The sequence below is a fragment of the Prionailurus viverrinus genome, chromosome F1 (genome assembly GCF_022837055.1).
Source record: "Prionailurus viverrinus isolate Anna chromosome F1, UM_Priviv_1.0, whole genome shotgun sequence".
In the NCBI taxonomy this organism is placed as follows: Eukaryota; Metazoa; Chordata; class Mammalia; order Carnivora; family Felidae; genus Prionailurus; species Prionailurus viverrinus.
Genome location: NC_062577.1, coordinates 19,913,615 through 19,925,911, shown reverse-complemented (window position 1 = coordinate 19,925,911; position 12,297 = coordinate 19,913,615). Strand labels below are relative to the sequence as shown.

Sequence of the window (12,297 nt, the reverse complement as noted above, 5' to 3'; positions counted from 1 at the left end):
TGTCTTTAACTTTTAAAAACATAATTATAATGTGTTTCAGTGTAGCCCTTTTCTAGTTCAACCCATTTGGGGTCCTTTGGGCCTCATCAATCTGGATGTCCATTTCTCTCCCCATGTCTGGGAACTTTTCAGCCATAATTGCTATAAATATACTTTTTGTCCTTTATCTCTGTCCTTCTTGGATTCCCATAATGTATATATTGTTTCTGTTGATGGTATTCCATAAGTCCTATAGGCTTATGTTCTTTCTTTCTTTCGTTCTTTCCTTTTCTGACTGGTTACTTAATGACCTATCTTATAGTTCACTAATTCTTTCTTCTTGGTTGAGTCTGGTGTTGAAGCTCTCTATTGAATTCTTTTGGTCAGTCACTATGTTATTCAGCTCAAGGAATTCTGTTTGTTTTTGATAGTTTCTGTTTCTTTGTTCATGCACTGTTTTCTTAATTTTGTTTAGGGCCTGTGTTCTTGTGGTTCCCTAAACTTCTTTGAGAGGATTCTTCTGAATTCTTGGTCAGACAGTCCATAGATCTCCATTCCTTTAAAGTCATTATTAGAGTTTAATTAGTTTCCTTTGATAGTATCTTTTTTTACCTGACTCCTTGCATTAGTATCTGCACATTTGAGTAAGGGGCCTCCTCTTCCAGACTTTATAGGTTTACTTTGGCAACAGTAATCATCCATCAGTCAACTCAGCTTAGTGTTCTGCATAGGTAATCTGGTAGTGTCCTTGCAGGTGGGGCTTGCTATTAGGGTCTCTATTTGGTTAAGGCCGCACTGCTTGAGCTCTGAGGTTAGTGGAGAGGGGTTACTGTTGGCTGGAAACAGTCAGATAGTACTACTCACTTGATTTCTTGACTGAGTGCAGTAGGATAGGCTCTGTGGTTGCCTGAATGTTCTGGTTAGGCTTCCTAGTCAGGTAGGACTGGGTGCTGTAACTCAGCAGTTGGGCAGGCCTGAAAGTTTGCTTCCCTGTCTGGGTGGGGCTATAGAACAGGTTCCATGGTTGGTGTGGTCAAGCCTTCCAATTTTAATATATTATTCTAGCCCTTTTTCCTAAGTAAACTTGCTTTTATGGTTTTAAATTTTTTTAATTATTTGAGAAACTTAAAAATTAATATTTAACATAAGTTTCATGTTAAAACAGAAAGATATTTCCCCATAGGCTATAAATATTACAGGACTAATTACTATATTTATATTTATATCCACCAATCTATATATTTATGCTAGAATCCTGGTATAAACTGAAAATATCTATTTATGAAATTGTTTAATTCAAGGCTTTTCCTTTTTTATAGCTTTCTGTCAAAAATATAAAAACTTAAAAAAATTTTAATGCATGTGAAAGTATTCGTGAAAAATAATTTTAATAAAAATGCATATCCCATTTTTTTAAAGTATGTTTTGCTATTTAAGGACAAAGACTAATTTGGAATGATTTCACTTATAGATCAAAACAATTTTCATTTGAAAATGGTTTGTGATACACAAATTTAAAAAATTATAGCATGATTGTTATAAATTATGTTTACAAATTTAATTTAACATGAATGGCTAATGCATTGTTTTACAAATGTGATATTTAAATGTCAAATAGGTAAAAATGCTTTCAGTTATCATTTATAGGCATATAATTATTAGCCATCTCTCAGAAATGGCTTTTGGTTACAGGGAACCCAGTGCCAGAAATTACGTGGCACAAAGATGGACAGCTCCTCCAGGAAGATGACACCCATCACATTATGTCTGGCGGCCGCTTTCTTAAAATTACTAAGGCTCAAGTATCACACACTGGAAGATATGCATGTTTGGCTTCTAACACGGCTGGCGACAAGAGCAAAAGTTTCAGTCTTAATGTGTTGGGTAGGTACAATCAGTGCTTCAAATCTTGAAGAATCAAACATGAAGGTCTGCTGACTTACCTTCTTTTCTTTTTCTGCTTAATGTTTCTACCATAGAATTTCATTATTTAAGGAGGACTAGTGGTTGTGTACATTTGCTGTTTTTCTTTAATTCATTCATTCATTCACAGATTTATTCATCACATTAAAAATACCATCTATGTTCCAGGCACTGTGTTTTGTGCTAGGGACACAACTGTGGAAAAGACAGATGCTAAAAACATAGTGGTAAGAGATAAAATATATGCTGGTCAAAGAGAAATAGGTCAACAGTACAAGGGGCTCAATCTGATATATTTTATCCTTTCGTTATGAGACTCTGCCATTATTGGCAATTGTCTATCTTATAGTCTTTGTGGACTAGGAATTATGAGAAACTATACATTCAAAGTTATGCTTATGTCTCAGGCATGACATTAAAATAGATTCTTAATTTCTGTTCATGTCTTGAAATTTAAAATACACCACCTAAATGTATTATATTTGATTATATATATCAAAATACTTTTTGGGGCGCCTGGGTGGCGCAGTCGGTTAAGCGTCCGACTTCAGCCAGGTCACGATCTTGCGGTCTGTGAGTTCGAGCCCCGCGTCAGGCTCTGGGCTGATGGCTCAGAGCCTGGAGCCTGTTTCCGATTCTGTGTCTCCCTCTCTCTGCCCCTCCCCCGTTCATGCTCTGTCTCTCTCTGTCCCAAAAATAAATAAACGTTGAGAAAATACTTTTTATTGTTCTAGAATCAACTGACCTACATTTGAGTATGCAAAGTTTTGCAATTTTTGTTTGTTTTTGTAGTTATTGCCTAGACTCTTTTGGGAAACATAGTCTCGTACATAGGAAACTCCCATACAGGATACTACCCTCTTGTAGCTTACAGCCTAATTAAGTAGAAGAGATAATGTGTGCAAGAAAAATTAAATCAAAATAGTGGATAATGTATAAGTGTCAAATGAATAGTATATATAGATAATACATAAAAAATAAACTCCAAAATGTAGAACCCCTTTTACCTTGTAAAGGATTTAGCCCCAGCCCCTGACAGAGCATTGAATAACAGATACATGGATAAGTATGAATGGGAGTTCATGAGCCAGTTGCCTGTTAACGCACCTGTTCTTCCTCACACCCATAAGTGTATGAAAGGCAAATGTTCAGCCCTGGATTTCCTCTCCTGCAGTACATTCACTGCTTCTCTCAGAGCTTTAAGTTCCTGGTGCCTCCCTCCTTTTACCACTGATTCATTTCCCAATATAACTCATGTCCAAATTCTATACTGTGTCCTCTCTGGAAACCCAATTTAATATTCTCTCCAGTTCCTTGCTGTAACTGAAATCTGACTCTTCCCAAGAGACACTAGCTCCCTGGAGATTCTGTCCAATCTCCACTGTCTCCAAGTATCCCAAGTCATACTATCTGATTGTGCCCTCCAATCCTCACTTCCTAGTTACTTACCAGTTTCTTGTCATTCTCCCTCATTCATTGAGGGCTAAGGGATCTGAATCAAAGACTTCTTTTCCACCATCTTCATAAAGATGAGGCTGTTTAGTGTGTACATTTCAACTTCCAGTCTACTCAGCCATAATTCAGTGTCCTTACCCTTTCTTTTCCCAGAGGATGACGTATCTTCTTGTTCACAGTTACTGCCTACACGTATGCCTTTAACTCTGTATCTTCCACCTTACTTGATAAGTTAGCCATTCCCATCACCCACCTTACCTACAGCTTCACCTCCTACTGCCTCCATCACTTCATATTGTAACTATTCCGTGTCTACTGCTTGTCCCATTTTCCCCATGCCATGCTTCATGCTGTTGTGGCAAAGATTATCCTGTTGCTAGATCCAAAAAATATTTTTCAGTCCTTTCTTAATGTCTTAAACATTAGTTATCACTTTTTCCTTGGCAGTGTTCTTCCCTAGTTATCCTTGCACACTTTCTGTTGCTCCCTTTCTCTCTCTTTTATGGACTTTTACATAATCCATCTCTCAAAAATTAGGTCCCTTAGCATTTTGTCTTTCTTCACTGCTTATTTTACTCTAATATTGTCTTCAAATAATAAGCTTAATTCCCATGAGCTTATTTATCATCTCCTATAGACTGGTGTCTTTTTTTAAAAAAAATTTAATGTTTATTTATTTTTGAAAGACAGAGACAGAACTCAGTGGGGGAGGGATAGAGAGAGGGGGGAAACACAGAATCTTAAGCAGGCTCCAGGCTCTGAACTGTCAGCACAGAGCTCGACTCAGAGCTTGAACTCACCACAAGATCATGACCTGAGCCAAAGTCAGATGCTTAACCTACTGAGCCACCCAGGTGCCCCAGACTGGTGTCTTTCTTAACCCATACCTGCAACCCAGATCTTTCTTCCAAGTTTGGATTTCTGTATGCAATTACTTGTTGGACAAGTCTACCTGGAATCCTCATGGGCGCTTAAAATTCAAGATATTCAGAACTGAACAAACTGTCTTCCCCTCCTAAATGAGCACATCTTTCCATATTTTATATTTATGTTGCTTCATTGCAGTTTACCTACATTCCCAAGCAAGAAAACTAGAAGTCATCTTTGATTCAGCTTAGTCACCAAATTCTGTCATCAAGGCACACCAATTAACTTTCTAAATTTTTTCTTTAGTCACTCCGTCCTCTTTATGCCTTCCTTTCATTCAGTCTCTCATTACCTTTTACAGAACAAATGTACCTGTCTCCATTATCCTTGCTTCCAACATTGATCCCCTTAAATCCATCTTCTATATATTCCCTTCTTGCTCCTCACTATGCTCCCAATATCCTCCTTCTTTCTACTAGTCTCCCTTCTTTCTCTTACTAACCACCACTAATCCTTGAAGACTCACTTTGAAATCTCCTTCAGGAGGGCTTCCCTGATGAGAGTCCTCATGCCACATACTTGAGATTGGATTAAATGCAATGCTTCCAAGTATCCTGCAACAGAATTCCCATTCTTGCCTTACTACTTTGCATTACGATTTCTTTTTGTGTGTCATCTCCATTATGCCATTTTGAAGTTCTCATTCTTTTCATGTAGAATAACAAAAATAATCAATTATTTCTCTAACTGTTAATAAATGGAATTACACAAATAAGTACAGTGAAATTTAGAAATTCACAAATAAGGGTCTACGGCCATACCACCCTGAACAAGCCCGATGTTGTCTGATCTCGATAGCTAAGCAGGGTCGGGCCTGGATAGTACTTGGATGGGAGAAAATTCACAAATAAGGACATTTCTAAACATATTTCTTTCATCACATTTTAAATCTTTTTCAGTATCCCCTACAATTGCTGGTATGGACAGTGATGGTGGCCCTGAAGATGTCACCGTTATCCTTAACAGCCCCACATCTTTGGTCTGTGAAGCTTATTCATATCCTCCAGCCACCATCACCTGGTTTAAGGATGGAACACCTTTAGAATCCAACCGAAATATTCGTATTCTTCCAGGTAATTAGTTTACTTTAGATGCCCAAGATACACTTATGCCATCTGCTATTGTAGAAAAAGAATCATTGGTTAATTTTAATAAAAGTGATTATGACTTAGTTATGCTATTCTATTGCTATTTTAATTTTTAAATTATTTGTATATATCTTGTAACCTAAAGCAAAATTACTTTTTGAAAGGCCAGTAAAATATGTAAATAAAGGGCAAATCAATAAATTCCACGATGCTATTAATTGCTAAAAATATAATGTGAAATACCAAAAAGAGTAGAAATTCACTTCTTGCTGAATTGAACTTTGAAAGAGAATTAGTATTTAGATTGAGAGAGTTTGTTTATTTCTCTTTAATACCTGCCAAAATGTATGAAAATACAAAGAATGGAAAAGTATTATCACTGGTTTTAAGAAATTTAGTTTTATGTGGAAGGGATATAAGATGTATAAAAGTTAATTAACAACATGAATTCATGAATAATAATGGATTATGAATAGTCATGGAGATTGATAAATGAGATAGTGACAGATTTTATAAAAATTTAAAAGATAGAATGGCCACTGTGGGCCAAAGTGGTCAGGAAATGCTTTGTTGCATTTGGAACTTGAACTAACCCTTAAGGAAAAATATAGAATTGTGTTGGTTGGAAATAAGAGATTTCAGATCCATCTGGATGACTAGTGTGGAAATGGTACAAAGTGAGAATGGCACATAGATGTACGAAAGGCCTATCTATGCACAAGTAATAATCTGTAGACTCCCCACCTCCCACTTGAGTGGAGGTGTGTGTGTGTGTGTGTGTGTGTGTGTGTGTGTGTGTGTGGCAGGGAGGGAGGTGGATAGGAGAAAAGGTCAGGAAGGAACATTGGGTCATGTTTTGAATGCCTGGACTAATGTTTTAACTTTATACTTTAGTCAATTGAGAACCAATGAAGATTTTTAAGGAGAATGGTACCATAATACAAACTGAGTTTTAGCAAGATCAGTCTCTACTGATAGGCCAAGTAAGTGAGAGGAAGATGACTAAAGCAGAAGACCTATTTATGAAGAGAGTGAAACAAAGACCTTAGCCAGAGTGTGTACAGGGGCATGGGAGGGTCAGGATGAGCATGAGAGTCATTACCACAGAGGATCACCAAGGACTTACTGACTCCTCACCCACTATGCAGTGCCCATGTAGATTGTAGTTTGTCCTGTGTCACATGTCTATTACAGAATTGGCACATAGAAAAAGAAATATGTTAATAGTGAGAACTAAAACCCCTGATAGTTTGTGCATATTCTGTTGCCACTGTGACTTCAGAGGTTCTTTGGTGTTCCATGCTTTTTCAGGAGGTAGGACTCTGCAGATCCTAAATGCACAGGAGGACAATGCTGGAAGATACTCTTGTATAGCCACTAATGAAGCAGGAGAAATGATAAAGCACTATGAAGTGAAGGTCTACAGTAAGTCCTGAAAAAACACTACATTTCATATTTTCCTCAAGTTTTCTAACTTTTTCGATACTGTTTTTTATTATGGGTTCATAATTATTTATACTCATCATTAAAGCTTGTTGTCTATGCAGTTTCCTTCATTAAGATGGAAGTTGAATTAACATTGTACCCATGACCTTAATTGCTTAAAGATGTGAAGAGCCCATTCAGTCTGCTCACTAACCTCTTATTGGAGAACTTTTCAGTGGTACTTCCTTATGTTTCTGTTTTTCCTTCTGAAAACCCTCTGGGCTGAGTTATAGTACTTTCATACACAAAATTGTTATTTAAATACACACACACACACACACACACACACACACACATATTCTAATCAATAGCTTAAGATGAGTTTATCAATGACTTTGGGCTGATCCACTGTACTTTGACCTGTACATAAAAAGCAAATCAAATCCTGGGGCACCTGGGTGGCTCAGTCAGTTAAGCATCTGACTTTGGCTCAGGTCATGATCTCATGGTTTGTGAGTTCAAGCCCTGCATTGGGCTCTGTGCTGACAGCTCAGAGCCTGCTTTAGGTTCTCTGTCTCCTTATCTCTCTGCTCCCTCCCCAGATTGGACTCTGTCTCTCAAAAACAAATAAACACTAAAAAAAAAAAAAAAAAGACAGCAAATCCTACCATTAACAGGGCCTACATTTCAGGATTTTGGTTTTGTTTTTGTTTTTAAAAAGGAAGAGAATCTTTCTGATTGTCTTTTATTCTTTGAATCAGCTCCTTTAATGACTGACAAAATACATTTTATGGGTCATGCTTGGACTGTGTCTGGGGACCTGGAAAAATGAAAGTAATGGTTCTGTGAAGCAATGGTTCTAATTAGACTCATTGGCAGTATTCAAATGAAAGGAAGAAGATATTTTCCTTCACATTTCCTTCACATCTGAATGCTACCATTTCATAAGATGCACTCTTGGGTCCATGGGGGAAGAAGAGCATAGCAAATGCCTCAGTTATTTCCTCGTTTTCTTAAGTAATTGTCGGTGTGATTTCCATGATAGTCCATGTATATAAAAGAACGAGTGCTTACTCTAAGAATATTCATTTTTTCATGCAGTTCCACCCATCATCAATAAAGGGGACCTACTGGGGCCAGGTCTTTCCCCTAAAGAAGTGAAGATCAAAGTAAACAATACGCTGACTTTGGAATGTGAAGCTTACGCGATTCCGTCTGCCTCTCTCAGCTGGTACAAGGATGGACAGGCCAGTCACACATTTTTTTTTTCCTTTGCGAATAGTTTCTTAAAAACAAAAAATGACCAATTAAGTTTAAAAAAAAAAAAGGGAAAAAACAGGCACCAGTAACTCAGAGAATCAATGTCACCTTATAACAAGCACAATCCCATGTTCCCAGAATATAAAACTGTTAAGAAATTGAACCATTTCAACAATCTTAGCACTATTCCATCACAGGAAAGTTTGAAGGATTGTTTTTGTGGACATTAGCAGTCATCTATAAAACTCCAGCCGCTTTCCCACTGAGGAACAGTTTTTGTGTTCTGTGGCTTCACAGCGTAAGCAAACTTTGTAGAGAAGAAACAGAACAGTGCTAAGCCAAATTAAAATGATATAACAATGGGGCGCCTGGGTGGCACAGTCGGTTAAGCGTCCCACTTCAGCCAGGTCATGATCTCGCGGTCCGTGAGTTTGAGCCCCGCGTCAGGCTCTGGGCTGATGGCTCGGAGCCTGGAGCCTGTTTCCGATTCTGTGTCTCCCTCTCTCTCTGACCCTCCCCTGTTCATGCTCTGTCTCTCTCTGTCCCAAAAATAAATAAACGTTGAAAAAAAAATAAATAAAAAAAATAAAATAAAATGATATAACAAGGGTACTAAGTTTATTCAGAGTTTTCTCTGAAGACCTTTAATTCTTTTACAAAAGGTAACCTGTTTTACATTATAAGAGGAAGAAAAATAGCTAACTGTGATGATTAAGTGCCCAATTCAGTTAACTAGGGGCAATGAGAAACTATAAATAATGACACTTCCTTCCATTATGTGATCTGACTTTCAGACTATACATCCTCATTTCTCATTCAACTTCTTTTCTTCCATGCATGTTTTAAAGATAAATGTGCTAGTGTTTTGACACCAAAATAGACTCTTTTTTTGGCTGCTGTTAACACTGTGCTTAATAGAGATGTGGCATAACTAAGCTGCTGTTTGTCCTGTTATACACATAATCAACCAAATGGTCAGTTAAATTCCAGCTGTAGAAGTTCAAGTCAGAGTTATGATTTAAGATGCAGACAGATATAGCTTTTTTTTTTCAGGTCACAGAGATTTTGCAATACTGGCAGCTAGAAAAAAAATTGTCTCTTATAAAGTAAGCAGCTTCATCTGGAAGCCGTTGGAGAGGAAAAATATGGAATTCCCACCATGTTCTGTGTATAGTGTCTTTTCTGACTGCAAGTACACTTCATGGTACAATATCAATTCTAGATGAGTTTGCTTGGAAACAATTCCTTTCTCCTTTGAAATCTTATTATTTTGTTTTTAATTTTATCTAGAACCTTTTTATTTGTTTTAGTTACAACGCATGCACACACAGACACACACAAACACATACCCATGTAAACATTGACTAAAGACTAGAATCGTGCCAGGAATGAGGCATTTTCGTTTCTTTAAATATCGTAATGAATGGTTAATTTACAGTTCCAAATCCAGACTCTGAAATTGATCCATTTATGATGCTTTAGTTAAACTGCTAAATTTTTCAGGGTTTACCATTGGTTCTCTAAAATGTGTGCCCCCCAAAATACCAGTTTTTGTTTTCCATATCCTTTCTTCTTTCATTCTTCTGATAAGCAGCACTACTTCAGTAAAACAGCACTTTTGAGAAAATACACCAAACACATTGGCCATGTTAGCCACAATAAGTTTTAATAGAATCTTTGAGTTATTTATTCATGCCTTAAAGGGTTTTTTAGCATAGAAAATTTAAATTATATTATTTTTATTTAAGTGATATAATGTTAATAATGATTTAGTTCCGAAATTATTTATTGAGCACATACTATTTCCTGGGCACGATTTAGATTCAGGGGATACAGCTATGAAGGAAACAGACAAAAGTCTCTCCTCGTGTGAAGTTTGGGGAGACAAACACTAAATAAACAAACCAGTGCAGCATATAATGTGCCAGATGGGGTAAATGTTATGGAGAAAATTCAGTCAGGAAGAAGAATAGTAAATATGCTCTCTTATTTATGTAGGGAAGACCTCACTGATAAGGTGATATTTGAGCAGAAACTCAAAGAAAATGCAGGAAGCAGACATAAAATACCTGAGGGGAAGATATTCTAAAGTAGATAGAATAGCAAGGACAAACATCCTAAGGCATTTTGGCTGAAGTGCAGTGATCCATGGGAGCACAGCAGTTGTGAGCAAAAGATTAATGGGGAGACAGATCATACTGCCTTGTAGACCAGTTGGCCTTTATTCTGGTAGGAAGTTACTGGAAAATTTTGAACACAAGAGCAATATGATCTGACTTAAGGTTTTAAAAGGGTTACATTGGCTTCCATATTGAGAGAAGATAGAGAGAGTGGTCCAGAAGAGAGATGGTAATTACTTGGACAAAGGTGGTAGCAGGATGTGAGGGAAAACTGTAAGACAAAGATGAGTCCAAGATTTTGCGTAAGATCAATAGGAGAGTGAGTTTAGATAGATAAGAAGTCCGAGGATGAAGCCTCAGGGACTCCAACATTTAGAGGTTGTGGGGCAGAGAGTGAAGTCCCCCAAAAGATAGGAGGGGGGGAAGGTTTTTCAAAACGAACACAAATTAAATAAAAACTGAGAGAACTGACCAGTAAATTTAGCAACATGAATGTCATTGGTGATTCTGACAATGTCATTTTGGTCAAGTGGAGACTGTAAAAGTCTTATTGGAATAGATTCAAGAAAAGATGCATAGAAATGGAGACAGCATATGTAGAAAACATTTTAAAGTCATTGGCTATAAAGGGGAGTAGAAAAATGTGGAGTTAGGCTACATTCTAAAGAGATTTTTTTTTTTTAATGGGGAAAATTGTAGTATGTTGTATGCAGATTGAAATCATCCAGTGGAAAGAAATAATTTGATGATGATGCAGGTGACAGAGGACATAGTTGTTGGAGAGGTGTCTTTGAATAGACCACAGGATGCTCAGAATGGACAGACCAGTGTTAACCAAGGTTAGACTTTTACCAGGGAAATAAAATAAAGGGAAAGAAGGCAAAAGGAGTTGAGGGCTTATGCAAGGAGCGATTGTCATAATAGACCTTCACCGGGTCAGGAAAAGAGTGAGTGGCAGTGAAAAGAGGTCTATGGAGTGTGAGTCTTCCCTGGGACCAAGAATTTATTGGAGTTGGGATGCTAGAGGAAGTAAGTTAGGAAGTTAGGAGGTAGTGGTCAGAGAGTGAGAACTTGAAAGTGAGATTATAAAGAGATGTGGTTACTGGTAATTACAAGGGCGAGTATGACTGGTTGAGTGGCTGAGAGAGGATTGGGGACAAAAAATTAAAGGAGAGGAGGTCAGGGAGCTGAGAGCACACAGCATTGGATAACTGTCTATGTGGGAGTTGAAATCACCAAGAATTACGAGAAAAGTATCATTAGAAAGAATGACAGTGAGCCAGGAGCTTAAAGCCTTGAAGGAATAAGAGGGAACTTAGTGTAAATGGAAATGTTTAGAAGGCGAGAAATGTTCTATTAAGTGTAGGTGATGTTATTAATAAAACATTGTAATATAAATATCTGTAAGTTAGTGTGCCATATAAGTATAGTAATACTCTGAATCAAACACTGTAACATAAATATCTCTAGGTTACAAATTTCCATTTATGAAGTAATAATGTTTCTGAATGACCAATAAGTGATATTTAGATCAAATGAGAATATTCATGCCCCCAATCTTTCATTTAAAAACTCTGAAATTTTCTACAGAATTATAGTAAAAGATATGCTTTTTTGGTACAATGTGGAATCAGCTGATAAATAATTTTTTCCAACATGGATAGATATGGTATGTAAAAATGTTTTTTCATCATACAATAGATTTGATATATAAATGTACCACCCGGAAATAACCAGGCACAGATGTAAAATATATGAGCAATATTTTCAACAAATAAAAATGTGATTACTCAAAAAGTTTAATTAAAGTAAATTAATTAAATTATTGTTATCTCGAGTATTTCAAATGTAATTTATTTTTATTTATTAAAGAATCCTAAAAAGTATCAGCTGTATGGTCTCTTAGAGGATTTATTAGAATACTTCATGGTAACATTATTATAATTGAATCACAGCCTCTTAAATCAGATGATCATGTTACTATTGCTGCAAATGGACACACACTTCAAATAAAGGAGGCTCAAATATCAGATACTGGACGCTATACTTGTGTAGCATCTAACATTGCAGGTGAAGATGAACTGGATTTTGATGTGAATATACAAGGTAATGATAAGATG

At 36.8% G+C, this 12,297-nt stretch overlaps 1 protein-coding gene across 1 annotated transcript in view; it reads left to right on the top strand.

Moving 5' to 3' along the window:
• The window catches only part of HMCN1 (hemicentin 1), a 474,606-nt gene that overhangs the window by 344,922 nt on the left and 117,387 nt on the right, over positions 1 to 12,297 (top strand). Inside the window, exons 49-53 of the mRNA XM_047840704.1 lie at positions 1,672 to 1,863; positions 5,184 to 5,357; positions 6,684 to 6,797; positions 7,899 to 8,044; positions 12,133 to 12,283. Of these exons, the coding sequence (XP_047696660.1) occupies positions 1,672 to 1,863; positions 5,184 to 5,357; positions 6,684 to 6,797; positions 7,899 to 8,044; positions 12,133 to 12,283 (777 nt within the window). The remainder of the gene's footprint in view (positions 1 to 1,671; positions 1,864 to 5,183; positions 5,358 to 6,683; positions 6,798 to 7,898; positions 8,045 to 12,132; positions 12,284 to 12,297) is intronic.